At 43.9% G+C, this 15,874-nt stretch overlaps 1 protein-coding gene across 1 annotated transcript; it reads right to left on the reverse strand.

The window, feature by feature from the left end:
- Window positions 1–2,522: 2,522 nt before the first annotated feature.
- On the reverse strand, window positions 2,523–5,080 carry Sprr3 (small proline rich protein 3). Its single transcript, XM_048814942.1, has 2 exons — window positions 5,024–5,080; window positions 2,523–3,112 (listed from the first exon to the last, which is right to left on the reverse strand). The coding sequence occupies exons 1-2, from the start codon at window positions 5,078–5,080 to the stop codon at window positions 2,657–2,659; spliced, it is 513 nt and encodes a 170-aa protein (XP_048670899.1). The 3' UTR covers window positions 2,523–2,656.
- Between the last annotated feature and the right edge of the window lie 10,794 nt (window positions 5,081–15,874).

A 15,874-nucleotide genomic window follows, 5' to 3' on the forward strand; every position in this document is an offset into this window, starting at 1 on the left:
TGTGCGCCACTGCACCCGGCCTCCCCCAACAACTATAAGGTCATGGCTGCAGTAGGAAGAAGAAACAAAGGTGTAGAAAACAAGAAAGAATCGTTAAGAGAAACAAAATGTGCGTTTTTTAAAAAAAATCTGCACAAGATCAGCAATCAGTCTATGGACATGAAATCTGCCAAAGTGTGCAATCTGTGTAGTCTGGACTTCAAGCTCTTCACCGGAAGCGGAACTCTGCTTTCTAAAAGGCTCGCCCAATGGATGGCGTGACAATTCTGCCCTGTCACAGAGGAGCTGAGGGAAAAGCACTGCTGAAGCCGGAAGGGCCCGACTGCCCACTTAACTGGCATCAGCTGTCCGTCAGATGGCAAGACGGGCAGCCCCCGGGCTCCAGAGTGGGTGGTGTTGGAGTGTCCCAGGATCCTTCACAGAAGAGGAGGAATCTGATGAGGATATGCAGGGAAGAAAGACCCCATGGCTACTCAACCAGGAAGCAGCCCCCACCCTGGGACTCCGTATCGGATCTGGGCACAGCCCAGGAAAGCTTTTGTGGGCAAATATATTTTTCTTCTATCTCAGCAACATCTTGTCTGACTTCTCTTATCTTAAATATGATAATAAAATTTATAAAAATAAATATGAAATAATATATAATACATGTTCTTTTGGGAAACAGATATTAAAATACTTATTAAAATAGAGCTATTAAAATGAGCATTCGCAAAAAGCAGCTAAAAATGACCACAGTTTACATTTTGCTGAATTTAATATCAGGGTTTTTGTTTATCGTCTATAAACCTGCATACAAGCATGTATTTTTGCAAAGATGCATAACATGGAATCGAAATTCATACCACAAAATTGTGTACTTGAAGATGTTTAAAAGGGTAAATTTTGTTCTACATATATTTTCCACAATAAAAATGTATTTTAAAAAGCAACCCCAAATAATATGAGCCACGAAAGTGTATTATTTTTCATTCACAATAGCTTTGTACCATAAAGCCCGTTTCCCCGCCCAGAATTAGCCTACTTCATTGTGATCAGTCTTGGAATCGCCTCTAGCCTTTCCTACCACTGAGATCAGCAGGATTGTGAAGCCACCTCACATGTGTCTAACACGTAAGGTACGTCATTCTCTCCTGCCAGTTTGACAACTACTCATCATCTTGTAATGATCTGTTAGATGATTTTTATCTTACGGTTTCCAAACATCTCTGAGCTCTTGCCAAACCTTCCCAAAGCACTTGTGCATCTTGCAGGTACGTACTCCCCGTCACCTGCCCCAGACCTCTTGGTGTTATGGACTAGTCAACGGATGAATCCTGGAGTCCTTCCGAAATTTTACATTGCTTTTTTTTCTTTTTTCTGCTTCTCCTCATAGATCCATGCCCCTGTGGCTCACCTCTGAAATCAAGAAGACCAGACTGTTTGGGATTCTAGAAAACCGGGCTCTTGAAAACTTGAAGGTGCTCTTAAAGCACTCCTTTCACTCCTAGAGTTCACAGCGTGTGCCCTGTTCATTTGCAAGTTTGTTAACTGATTATTTGCCTCAACTGAATTTAAATTTCTGCCCTAGTCACTCGTTAAAACTCACCTCTTATTTGAAATCAATGCATAAAACTTTCTGTGGGTTATTCAGGGGGAAAGAGAAAAAGAGGGATGGGGAATAGAGAGAGGGAGAGGGTGTTATGTGCACATGTTTAGATGAGAAGGGCACAGGCACCAAACTCCTAGGGAAAACTGCAAATTCTCCCAGGGAAAGTGCAGTGCATCTTCCTCCCTCACGCTGGTCCAGCCACAGGACTTTGTGCCCAGGGCCAGGGCCCAGCAAAGGCAGCACTGGCTGAGCAATGAGTGTGGAATTTGTGTAGGCGGTTATGTAAGTGTAGAAAGGCACACTGAGGGTGCCTCGGTGACAACGTGTGGAAGAATACGTGTCCTGGAAAGGAAAAAACGAGAGAAGAAAAACAACACGAGGTTCAAGTGCGAAGGAATAATGTATTCTTGGAAGGAGGAGGAGACTTAGAGGCAGAAAACTGAGGATCAGGAGTGGCTTGGGACCGACATCATGGAACTCAGATGTGACTCAGCCAGAGTAAGAAGAGAGTCTTGTTCTACCTATAGCTGCCCAAGGTGACAGGCTCTGGCTGTCATTGCACAATACCCTGCTGCTATCCCTGTAATGCCCTCTGAATGTGTCTCCATAACCTCACAGGAGTGCACAGTGCCAGGATTAACAAATGATGCATACACTAACCCCTCCCTGTGCATACGCTCTGACTCACAACGGGAGACCAAGAAAGGGTGGAAATTTAGCCACTGACACCCAGCCAGGGACAGAGGTAAAAGTAATTTAATGGGAAAGAGCAGAAATACACATTTTTTCCCATCCAGAATTCCTCTTCAAATGATCTCTGAGCAACTGGAGCAAACACAGGAACGAAGACCTTCTGTTTAGTTCAGAGACTCGGAGTACTTCTCAGAATGTGCACAGGGGAAGAATTTATAATAATAGATTTAGAATATGAATAAGACAGAGACCACGACTCAGGGTGACAACATGTTGATTGTGACATCTACTGGAAGTTGAGACAGAGGCAGATGGGAAGAGGGTGTTCATCAGGTGGTGCTCAGCTCCTGAAGAACCTGGCTGTGGACGGCTTCACTTCTGCTTGGTCTTCTGCTGAGCTGGGCCTGGAGCCACTTTTGTGGGGAAAGGCTCAGGGACCACGGTGCAGCCTGGCTCAGGAAACTTGTTGTAGCCTAGTTGAGGGGCCACGGTGCAGCCTGGCTCAGGGACCTTGGTGTAGCCTGGCTGAGGGGTCACGGTGCAGCCTGGCTCAGGGACCTTGGTGTAGCCTGGCTGAGGGGCCACGGTGCAGCCTGGCTCAGGGACCTTGGTGTACCCTGGCTGAGGGGCCACGGTGCAGCCTGGCTCTGGAGTCTTGGTGTTCCCAGGCTGAGGGACATTTGGGTGGCACGGCTCTGGGATTGTGGGAACCAGCGGTCCTTGGGGGGGAGGCTGGCAGGGCTGCTTCACTTGCTGCTCCTGCAGTTGAGGGGGTGGGACAAAGGGCTGCTTCTGCTGGTAGGACTCATGCTCCAGGGGAGGCTGGACCTGGAGGCAGAAGAGTGACTTAGTTTGGAGAAGCAAGGAAGAAGCTCAGTTTGATGCCCATGGCTCTCACTGGGCACCTCTTCATAAGGGAGAGTCTCCCTTTTCTCTCTCTCTCTGTTTCTGTGAATTTGAGATCAGAGGAGGCTTTATGGTCCCTGCACGCTTTCAAGGTCAAAGGTCAAAGTGACTGGCTGAGTCCCACGCGACGGGAGCCCTCCTCTGCTTCCTCTCTGCCTGGAGCATCCAGAAACCTCCACGTGACCCAGAAACTGAACTCAGACCACTCCACACAGAGCAGCTTCCTAGGATTGATGGAAGGCCCCAGGTTTTCAAAAGTCTGGAAAGATGTGGCGTGTCCCCACCCATGTCCACCCTGCAGAGTGCCCTAGCTCTCCCAGGGACGCTCTGTGGGGACCCCCCCTGGGCCTCCATGGCCCCCCTGGGAGCCTCTGTCCACACTGTCCCCTGTGCGGTGGTTTCTGGAAGGCTTCCCACTGCCTGGCTGCTTGTCCCCGTGTCCTCCCCAGGCCTCTCCCCGAGTCCAACTGGCCTTCCTCCTGTCCCCCCAGCAGAGCCCCTGTCCTCCCTCTTAGTGGTTACAGATTGTGCCGTGTGTCTGTTTTCTGAGGGATCATACACTCATGGGGTAAAGGAATGCTTTCCTTATGGATAGCCACATTGCCCATATAACACTTTCCATATTAAAAATCCTCAAAAATATGAGAGGAAGAATTAAAATTCACCCAAAGTGCCCTTGACATAGGCATAGCCTCCTGCTAACAAATCTTTACACAGATCACTCCCCTTGTCTGATCTTTAGCTCCACAGCTGGAATTTGAGTGGGAAGTTCAAAAAAAATTGTAAAGTCGCCCCAAACAAAGTTGCCATCACTTTTAAAATAGACGAATCCTAACATGACAAGTAGATCCCAATAAACTTAAAGTACTGATAGGAGAATACTAAGAAGGTCCAACGGGAAGACTCACCTGGTGCGCAGGGAAGTTCAAGCTCTCTGGACTCTCAGGTCTGGCGTGTGGAGTCTCTGTTTGACTCGCTTTTTATACGTAAAACAAGCCCTATCCTAAGGAAGTAGGGTTTTTTTAAAAACTGCTCTGTCTTCATTCCAGTTTAGTGATGGAGATCTCTGGATCAACTTTTTTTTCTTTTTTTCCAGCGCTTACCCTCTGACAATGATGTCACCTGGGCATGTCCCCATTGTCCATCTTTTGTGGTATGGTTGCTGTGGGCAACAGGCTTCTTGCGGGGTAATGTATTACAACGGAAGGGAGTTCTCGGTCTGCCATGACCAGGAACAGTCATGCTTCTTGACCACAGCCCTCGTCTTTAGCCCAGATTAATCCTATTGGGCTTCTCCATGCTTGAAGTGGATGTGTGGATATTAATAGGCATTTCTGGTTCTTCAGGTAGGGCATGGGGTGGTGCAGAATAAGTGAATCATCTGGTTTTCAATCTCTCCGTGGTTCTAAGTCATCAATAAGAAATTAAAGGGCCAAATGTCTCTTTTGGAAATGAGTGATTTTCATTTTGGAGACCTTAAGATGCCATGTTGACCAGGGAGAGGAGAGGTGCCATTGGCAATGGGTGGTCAGGATTGATAGGCTCTTCCTGACGTGATGGCACAGACCTGAAGACCCTGCCTCTTATGGTGTCTTTCTTTCCTGGGATGACAAAGGAATAAAAAAGAGTTCTGGTTCTCTGAGTTTGAACAGAAGCCATTTCCTCTCCTCACAAAAGAAGGAATTTGAGGTCACTCACTCCCAGTTGCCCTGATACCCAGTCTCTTACTGGGTATGGTCCGCAGGAAGTCCAAACATCCTCCGAGCTCGGGTCTGTGGATAGTTTCTCCCTCCCACCACCGGACCGCAGTGTGACCTCCCATCAACCGGATACCCTAGGTCTGGCCACCACCGTCCGCTCCTTCCACCTGTTCCCAAAGCCAGGAGTCATTCTTTGCCCTCAGCCTGCCTGGTCATGGTACGTACTCAGCCTACGGACAGTTCTTATTTTTGCAAAATGGACTTGTAGGTCTATGAAGAATAGTGGAAGCAGACAGAAAGGACGGAAGGAAGGAGAGGTGACTAGAAAGAGAATAAGAAAAGGAGAAGGAGAAAGAAGAAATGCATGAGATGCAGACATACTAGGGAACTGTTGAGAACCTAGGGCTGCCTTTGAAAACGAGTCGCCATATTGGACGGGCCTCATAGTGCGAGCTGAGAAGAGTTCGTCAAGGAGCAGATGCCCCACTGCCTTCCCATCCCCTCCCTTCTCTGTTCGTGTCTGAGAAGCCACCCCCTGGAGGTGATGCCAGGGCCAATGTCACACTAAGCCCCGTCTCTGAGATCACCCTGGCTTTTCTTTGGAGTGAGATTCAGGTTCTTTTTTTCTCTCCCAAACCACCTTCTTATAGCCCCAGATGCAGGGAACCCTGGTCATTCCCTGCTGCTCCACCAGGTTTCTTATCCACTGCTCCTGCTCCTCCGTCCTCCTTCATTGATCTGAGACCTTCCTGGGACCGTTGGTGGAGGGCACCATGTACCTCTCTAGCTGACCTCAGCTTGCCCCCATGTTCACCCTTGATTCCGAGCCTTGGTTCTAGAAGAAACTTTTCTTGTTTCCTGTGTCCCTTCCCTGGGTGAACACCCTCCTGCCCTTCCCTCTGGTGCCACATTCACCCCAGCACAGCCTGGTGCCATCAGGGTCTGGAGCTCCTAACCTGGACCCACCCTGTCATTCCTGTCCGTTTGGTCAGGCACACTCAGTGGCTGAGTGTCAGACTCTTTCTGTCCTCCCAAGAAGCTCTGTTTTTCCTGAGCAGTGTTAGGTGTGCCCACGAATCTGGGCTCAGCTTCAGAGAGGGTAACCCGGCAGCTTCTGAAATGAAGTCCCACATCCCCTGGAACTTGGGTCTTCCCCACTGTCTCTCTTCTCTGGTGGAGGAGGCTGCTGGTTTTTTTTTTTTGTTTTTTTTTTCCCAATTTCATTTTCCTGGGACTTTCTTAGGACTTATTTGTGAATGGTACTGGATACCTCCTGGGCACTGTCCAAAAATCTTTTGGACCTTGTTCTTGTACCTGTTGTAGCTAAATGATCTGTTCTCAAGTGCTGTGTACAGCTCTTCTCTTTCTTTGCAGACCCAAAGTCTTTCTGATGCCACAGTCTGTGGGAATCTTCAATGCACTGTGGATATGCAAGCTTGAAGTCCAAATCGGTTAACACCAGTGGCCATATTTTGCCTGTGGAAGATATTAACTAATAGATGATGTTCCCCTCTTTCATTCCCAGGATAACCCTTGAATGACATAATTTTCCTGTTATCTTAGTTGGTTCTGAGCATCAAATTTCAGCTGCCTGGAGGATTGCAAGTTCAAAGCCAGCCTCAGCAACTTGGTGAAGCCCTAAGCAACTTAGACTCAGTCTCAAAATATAACAATAAAAAGGGCTGGGGATGTGGCTCAGAGACTAAGTGCCCCTGAGTTCAATCCCTGGTACCATAACGAACAACAAGAAAAATTTCCAGTTGCCCTCCTTGGTGGCTACCTACTTAGTCATCTATTCTTTACCAATTTTTTCTTTTGCTTGGTTTCTACCTTCCTTAATCCCACATTCCTCCTCCCTAAGATTATGTTCCCAAAACATAATCTGCACATAAATCTTTTTCTTATGCTCTGATTTGGAGGAATCCAGTCTGGTGTGTTCTGAAACACATGCTCTATTGAGATAAGAAAGAAAGAAAGAAAGAAAGAAAGAAAGAAAGAAAGAAAGAAAGAAAGAAAGAAAGAAAGAAAGAAAGAAAGAAAGGAAGGAAGATGGGAAGGTGATGGGAAGGAGTGCTGAGGCCAAGGTCAATACAAACCCATGTATCTGGATTGTGGAGGACAGAGTCCTGCCCATGGTTGAGCAATTGGAAATCTCAAACGGACCCCGTGGTTGTGTATTTATGTACTCTCCTCTACACGCTCTGTTTCTCATTTATTCAGGGGAGTTTGTAGTCCTGGATTTGATCAGGTAAACATAGTGCATCTTAACCCCATGATTGAGGGAGACACAGTGTACTGGCGGTCTCAGGGTCTGCGTTGTGCAGGAGACACCCTAGCCATGAGGATGTCTCAGTTGGTCAGTCCCTGGCTCTGGGGCTCCAGGAACATGCCCTGGGGCTTTAAGGTCACCAACCCTGTCACCGTCAGCATCTTGTTGCAGTTGCTAGCTAAACCAGCCATCACTGTCCAGCAGGATTCTGCTCACCAGCAGACAGCTGACTTGCAACGATGAATAGTCTTCAAAAGGTGATGTGTGCACTAGAATTCCATGTTCCCAAAGTTGAAGGTATTGTTGAGCATGTGATGACAAAGTGAATCATATCGATCACTTGAATTCTTCCTGTAAGGCTTGCTGTGATTTATAAATCACATAGAGATGAAATAACTTGTTGCAGTGTTTGCCAATACAGTTTGGTGCCACTGTCTTGGTTCTTGCTAAAGTCCCAGGGATTTACCCTTCCTTCATTTATATTGAACAATCTGTGCAGTATTAATAAAATGAAAAGACAAACTGCCTTCTTATTATTTTGTTATCAATTTTGACATCAGAGACTCCCTGATAGGCATCTTAAAGACCCCTGAAAATCTGCACATCCTACTTTGGGAACTGCCCATCTAGAATAACAACTTCCATGCGCCTAGATTTACAAAAGTATGGCGGTCTCTTCTTTGGGCCTAGTGACATTGGCCTTGGGGCAAGACAACATTATGAAGCCTTGAGATGGGAAGGACCCACATCACAAACTACAACTTCACAAGTTACTATCAATAAAAATAGTCTTGCCAAGGTCGCTATACTTTGGAGAAGGGGCAAGTGGAAAGAACACTATATAGCTACTGAAGATTTGACAGATAAGATCAAATTACAAAAAAAGAGCTCATTTTTTTAGCCATTTGCATATTCTATCCCTCACAGGTATCAAGAATTTGTCATTTTTTTTTTAAATGCAGAAATCTGGTATTTACAGAGGGGCTCATACAAGTGATGGATGTAAGAACCACAGAGCACCAGGGGTGAAAGAAACCACCAACCCCACATATGCTCAGTGCGGATCACTCACCCCCTCCGAGCTTTCTGCTTGAGTTTTCTGGATAGAATTACAGGTTGTAGCAGAAAAGTCTGCACCGTACCTGCCTTTACAAGCTCAAGAAAGTCTAAAGGAAGGTGTTGGTAAAGTAAGAGAAGTCAGTGGACATATAAAGAGTTGAGAAGTTTTCTAATCAACAAGGGTATGCTTTGATAGCTCAAATTGATGATTGTGATAATGAGTGGCTCCCCTTCCTTAATTTTGACAGTTTTTTCCTCTTTTAGTAAATTGTTCTAGGAACTGTAAACATCCTCTCCATTCTTATGCAATCATTCCAAGAAAATTGCCCTTTTATAAAACAGCATGTATTGGTAATAAATGACCCTGGCATTTAAGTTCTGGATTGTCATCAGAAGAAATCATCATGATTATGTCTCTTAAAAGCAAGTGTTCTAGAAAACAAAGCAGATGCTCTTCCAAGAGAACTGCTTGATCTCATACCCTGACATTTGCCGTGTGGTAGAGAATACCAAAATTTTTTTTCACTTGACTTTCTGATGTGATTGAAAATCAAATTTGAAGAGTGGCAGCCATGGAGAGTAATCATTTGTAGGATTATCATAGAGAAGCGGATCTACCAACGCAAGGCTGGACTATTATTTCTCAATTAACGCACCTGCTGTCTGAAATGACTGAAGGGTTCAGGCGGTCATGCTGCTACACTGGGGCAAAGGCTCAGGACTGGAGAATCAGCTTCTCCTGGAAGTTTGGATGCCTATGACAATTGAAGAATTAGAAGATTTTCCAACTCTAGACTTTCTTTCATAAAATTTACTAAGTACCCACAATGTTCTACCAAATGGAATCCATTCCTGTTTCAGTCAGCTTCGAGTCGCTGTGACTAAACAAAAATGGCAAGAACAACTTGAGGAGGGGACGTTTACTTGAGCTCACAGGTTTAGAGGTTCAGTCCATAATGGGCTGAGTCCATTGCTCTGGGACCCATTTGAGACCAAGTAACGTGGTTGAGGGGCATGTTAGAGGAGAGCTGCTCGGCTCCTGGTGGGGTCAGGAAGCAGAGAGAAAGAGGGTAGGGGATAGGGCAATGGGGAAATGAACCCTTCCAGGGCTTTCCCCCAGTGACCTGTGTCCTCCAGCCATGCCCCACCTGCCTACAGTTACCAACCAGTCAGTGCGTTCAAACTAGAATGGACTGATGAGGTTACAGCTCTCGGAATTCAACCATTCCACCTCTGAACACTCCTGCATTAACAGGAGATTTTGAGGAATGCCTCGCATCCAAACCATAACAAAATGTATTATAGTTTTCAGATATTTCTAATTTTTGAAGCTATCATATTTTAATTTTATTTTAATAATTCCAATATTATGTATAATGTATTACATTATACATAATATTGGAATTATTATGCCATATTTGTATATGCATTTAACATAATTTGATCAGTCTCAGCCCCTTGCCCAGATATTTCTGTTTTTGAGAGCTTCTGCCCTATAGAGGAAGAGTTACAGGAGTGGTTTAGAGTCATGTATAAATATTTTTTGAGGATAGAAAAAGTATGTATACAGAAATTTCTACACTAGAAGATGTCAGCTCTTATGCAGCAAGAGTATTTTCAGTTGACAGTAATAACCTACTTACTTATCATTTTGATAAATGTGTTAATCAATATTAAAATAATTTATAACTTGACTATCAATGCTATTATCTTATGGTAATTTTTACCTAAAGCCAATCTAATATTTTTAGTCAGTTGTTATCAGTCACAATGAAGAAAAATATTGCAAAAGAAATACAAGATAAATGGGTGTTAGAACAAGTTAAAAATAGAGACGCTGAAGTCTGGGAAACACAACTCTCCTAACATCACTATGATGTCCCTACAGAGCTGCATTCTTACCTCTTCCAGATACACCATCCTCTCACCAGGTCCTGGTGGAACTCTCCCCTGTCTGGAAAATGATGCTATAAAAAGACCATGTATCCTAACTCCCAGTCTTTACCCAACATGCCAGTGTGGATTATAGGACAGGGAAGCTTCAGTAAAGACTTCTAAGCATTTAAGAAGTACGTCCTGGCCAAGGGTTGCCTTATGATCCTTGAGCATGTACGCCAGTGGCCATGGAGGTTAATGAGCAGAGAGAAAGCTCTGGACTCAGGGCAAAGAGAAAGGGAACCAGAGAGTGCCTGATGGGGAGCAGAGTCAAGGGAGAGTGGGCTTCCTAACACACAGCAGGTCGGGGTTCAGACTGACTCCTGTTCCTCCTCTGTCCTCACGGAAGTCCTTCCTGAAGTTTCTTGCCTTGTTCCCCTGTGACATGTGGCATTCGCAACAAGACAGGGATAGTTGGTTGTTGTTTTTTTTTTTTTTTGGAGCGGGGGTACTGGAGATTGAATCCAGGGCTGCTCAACCACTAAGCCACCTCCTTTGCCTCCTTTTTAAATATTTTATTTAGAGGCAGTGTCTTGCTGCGAGGCTTAGGGCCTTGCTAAGGCAGCTGAGACTGGCCACTCATGATCCTCCTGCCTCAGCCTCCCAAGCCACTGGGGTTACAGGCGTGTGCCACTACACCTGGAAGTTTGCCTTTTTTTAATAGCAAAGTATTTTTGGCCTAAAAAGGCCTGGTCTGTGAGGATCTGGAGACGACCACACGTCACTCAGAGGTCCCAGACGTGAGAAGGTGGATGAAAACTATTTCATCCCATGTGCAGACTTCTTCACGAAAAGAAGGGAGAAAATATTCTTAATGAAGAAAAGAGTGGACTGTGGCATGCTTTGGAGGGTCGTGGGCATCCGTGTTTCTGACCTCTCCTGGGCCCTGGCAGGGTTTCCATGTCCAGAGTCAATACAGGTAGCGGGTGTCACAGAAACGTGCTCTGCCCCCAGGAGCGTGCCCAGGAGTCATGAAAATCCTCTCTGAGCCCAGGAGCAAGTTTTTCTCCCCCCAAGACAGACTTTTTCTAGGTTCCCACAGCTGTGTGAAGTAGAAGGAGACCCTGGAAGGTGATGGAACTGTATGGAACCAGGACATGGAATCCCTGACGACAGGGAGGAAAAGGACATTCCTACCAATCTATATTCAGTGACCTGTGACCCCCAAAAAATGTTTTTCCAAGTCACTGTAATCATAGGCTTTTAAAATTAGATCATTTACCATACTCTAAACATTAATCATTTTTAACTTGGATTCTTATCCATTTGCTAGGGATAGTTGCTGCGCCCCTCCCCTGACTCAGGCAATGGCAAGGCCCTACTGAGGTGGATGGCGCAAGGCGTCCATCCTCTGGAGGAGCGCAGTATGTTTCTGGGAATGGGCTGGTTTGTTTCTGTATTCTTTTAATACGTATAGTTGCGACTTCTCATATGACCATTAAGTATGAAGGAAAAAAACATGACTTTCCCAACTAATGCAACTACTTCTAAAGAATAGATCTGTTTGCTCTAAATGCAATGATTCAGCTGTGGAGGGTAAATTGTTAATGTTTAATGAAAAACTCCCTGTATTCCTGTCAAGGAAGTTTTTTGAGAAATTAAATTAAAATCTAGAGAAGAAGAATTAATGTTAAGAAGACAGATTAGTGCTTGGTACTGGGCAACTTGTTCCTGTGCACAGTGGTTTGTGCTCTTACTCTTGTTTGATTAAAATTAATAACAAGTTAACCACTTGCTGTAACCATGGCACCGGTTCCAGTCAGTAAGTCAAGAAAGAATAGTCAAGGTATAGGCCAATAGTTGGGACATTTCTAACTATTATTAAAAGTTAACTAAGCAGAAACAGCTCAAAGCAAAACTCGAACTGAAAGTACAAATGCTTGCTTATGCCTAAGCCAAGATACATTCTTCTATTCTAATTGTAGCTATGTAATATTTTGTTTCTTTGAATAATGATTCCTGTTTTGTAACCACAAAGTACTGTGAGGCTGCCAAAATGAAAAGTATATATGATTAACTTCACAAGTAAAGATGGGGACCAACACCTTCACTTTGGTGTCTGTGTTGTTTCTCCACCCCCTCTTTCGCCAACTCCTCACCATCCGTTCGTCTCCTGAGACCCCCTGTTGGAGCTGGTCTCCGACAGATAGTGATTATCTGTAGTTGATTAAAAAACAAAAAAAGTGAGTTAAGTAAACTAGGATTATGAATAACTGAGGTTTAGCATGGTTTAAAGGGTTTTTCTATTTCTTAAATAATTTTAGTTGTAATCAAATGAAGAAATTTATATTAATGTACAACATATAAGATAGAAACATTTAGTAATTCATATTTAATAAAATAACATTAATAATATCTATCTTTTAGAAATATCTTTATTTGTTCTAATTAGCTAGACATGCCAGTAGAATGCATTTGACACATTTTTACATAAATGAAGTATGATTTATCATTCGTCTGATTGTACAGATGCAGATTTACCTAGATCATGTAATCATATATGAATGATATCTATGTTAATGGATGTACACAATCCCATAATATGTATGTGGAAGCTTACCCACAATGGGGGTTCGGGGTAGAGAAGAAAAATTCAATAGATTAGACAAAGAGGAATGAAGGAAGGGAGAGGAGAGGAAAAGACAAACAGTGGAATGAATCTGACATGGTTTTCCTATGTACACGTTTGAATTCACCACACGGAATCCCACCATTGTGTACATCCACAAAATTTGGGTCCTAACTAAAATAAGCTATATCCCATGCTTGTATAATTATACCAAAATGGATCCAACTGTCATGTATAACTGAAGTGAACCGATAATAAATTCAGTTTACTTATAACTTCTATTTACAAAAAGCAAACAAAACAAAGCAAATGCCAGCAAGGATGTGGAGAAATAGGGACTTTTATACCCTGTGAGAATGAAATTAATTCAGCACTCTGCAGAACCGTGTGGAGGTTCCTCAAAAGCCTGGAAATAGAGCCAGCATAAGATCCAGCTCTCTCTCTCCTGAGTCTATATTCAAAGGAAATGAACTCGAGTCCAAAAGAGGTAACTTCACGCCCGTGTTTATTATGGCACTATTCACAAGAGCTATGATATGGAATAAGCTGAGGTTCACATTCACAGATGAATGGATAAAAAAATATATGTGGTAAATATGACGGGCATGGTGGCACACACCTGTAATCCTAGCAACTCAGGAGGGCCACCAGGGCAGGAGGACTGCAAGTTCCAGACAAGTCTCAACAACTTAGCAAGACTGTCTCAAAATAAAAAAAAGAAAAAGATGTGGGGATGCAGCTCAGTGCCCCTGGGTTAAATCCCCAGTATCGAAAATTTAAAAAAGAAGATTCACACAGCCTTTGACTAAAAAGTTCTTTTTCTATTAATTTATATTCAAACACAGAAATGACTGGTATGTTAAGTTATTCCCTGTAGCATTATTAGTAATTGTTAAAGATTAAAAAGAAACTAAAGGGGCTTAATAGCACACACCTATAATCCCAGCTACTCAGGAGGCTGATGCGGGGTATTACAAGTTCAAGACCAGCTCCAGCAACTTAGTGAGACCCTATCTCAAAATTAAAAAAAAAAAAAAAAAAAGAACTAAATGCACTGGAAATATAGCTCAGTGATAGAGTGGCCCTTGGTTCAATCCCCAGTACTTCCAAAAAATGAAGGAGGAGGAGGAGGAGAAGAAGAAAGATACAAAAAAGGAAATGTACATATAGTAAATACACACAATGAAATATTATTCAGCCATAAAGAAAAATGAAATCCTGTCATTTGCAGCAAAATGAATGGAACTGGAGGAAATCACGTTAAAATAAGTCAGACCCAGAAAGACAAGTTCCTCATGTTTTCTCTTACATGTGGGTCCTGAAAAGAGATCGGCTGAAAGGGAAGGGAGCTGGGTGGGGAGGCAGGGTCAGGGCTAGGGTAGAAGAAAGGTGGTTGTATATGCTCAGTGCACACCATATGCATGTGTGGGAACACTACAATAGACCCCATTAATATGTACGATTAAAATGTGTTAATAAAATAGGATGAATTTTAAGCAGGAATTAAAAGGAAGAGAATATTTGATCCAATTTGGGTGAATAATCAGCCTTGAATCTTCTGAGAGAGAAATGTAAACAAATATTGTAGAATCATGTAGGTCCATAAGTAAGATTTCATAAATACTGTATTTTTTCTCTATAAATTACTGAATATATTGGTATTTTCTTTGTATTATCTTAGTGCAAAATTTCAGCTAATATTATGTAAGACATATTAAAAATGAAATGAAAAATGTTCACTTTCAAATTAATCTTTCTGGTTTATTTAAGATTTTATAATGATTATAAGTTATCATTGTCATAGGAAAATGATTATATATTAAAAATAATAGGGCTGGGGATGTGGCTCAAGCGGTAGCGCGCTCGCCTGGCATGCGTGCGGCCCGGGTTCGATCCTCAGCACCACATACAAACAAAGATGTTGTGTCCGCCGATAACTGAAAAATAAATATTAAAATTCTCTCTCTCTCTCTCCCCTTCTCTCACTCTCTCTTTAAAAAAAATAATAAATTATGGTGCTTCATGCATTAGTTACAGTAAGATAAATGAAATGATTCAATCTAAAAATCCCAAGATTTCAGTGGCTTAGAGCAACAGAAGTTTAGTTTGTGCAAATATCATAATTGAACTTCGGCTATCAGGAGGTGGTATTTCACTCAGAGCCTGACCCTAGTGATTCCCATCATCCTCCAGGGTCTTCTCTCTCTGCTTTGCACCGCAGTGTGAACCTGGAGGTTTGGGTAAGGAGAAGGAAACTTGCTCCTGCTCAGGTGAGCCCAGATGTGCTCTTCATCACTTCTGCTCACATTTGAGTTAATATTCCATGATTCCATCTAAATGTGCTCAAGTTTGGAAAATACGCTGTGTCCAGAAAAAGGAAGAGAACGTAAACAGGGCTGATCCTTCAAAGCTTGCCACAGTCCACGATTTTTGATCATAAAATATATATTTCTGAAATTCTTATAAAATACCTCCTCTTGAGGAAATCAGAACAAAGCAGAGTCACCTGCCACCAGAGAAGAAAAAAACTAATGTCCCTGCGGATGTGGGACTCACCTTAGAAACCACTGGGCTTACCCTCTCTGAAACTGAGACCAGATTCCTAGGCACACCCAAGACTGCTCGTGAAGAAACAGAGCTTCTTGGGAGGACAGAAAGGGCCTGACACCCAGCCACTGAGTGTGCCTGACCAAACAGGAATGACAGGGTGGGTCCAGGTCAGGAGCTCCAGACCCTGATGGCACCAGGCTGCGCTGGGGTGAATGAGACACCAGAGGGAAGGCAGGGGGTGTTCGCCCAGGGAAGGGACACAGGAAGGGAGTTTCTTCTACAACCAAAACCAAGATCAAGGGTGAACCCAGGGCAGACCCTTACTGCAAGTTGAGTGTCAGTCAGCCAGGCTGTGGGGACAGATCAGTGATACGGAAGGACCCAGGGCAGGGGGCAGGCTCCAGGTAGAGTGGCATGTCTCACCAGAGCTCCCTCTGTCCCCGGCTACTGAGAGGTGTATTGAGGAGGAAGGGGACAAGGACCCAATCCTGAAGAAGAGGTAATGGGACACCAGAGACTAGAGACTAGAGCTTCGGTGTGGCCGTGACCCTGTCACCACCCCAGAGGGAGGTGGCTTCTCTGACACCAGCAGAGAAGGAGGA

This window comes from Marmota marmota, unplaced genomic scaffold, assembly GCF_001458135.2.
Source record: "Marmota marmota marmota unplaced genomic scaffold, marMar, whole genome shotgun sequence".
Classification (NCBI taxonomy): domain Eukaryota; kingdom Metazoa; phylum Chordata; class Mammalia; order Rodentia; family Sciuridae; genus Marmota; species Marmota marmota.

Excerpts from the sequence above, each read along its gene's own strand:
- Sprr3 (XM_048814942.1), bottom strand. The coding sequence starts at position 5,080 with ATGACTCCTGGCTTTGGGAACAGGTGGAAGGAGCGGACGGTGGTGGCC. Across the intron at positions 3,113-5,023 it reads CGGTGGTGGCCAGACCTAGG|GTCCAGCCTCCCCTGGAGCA; the intron begins GTATCCGGTTGA and ends TTCTGCCTCCAG.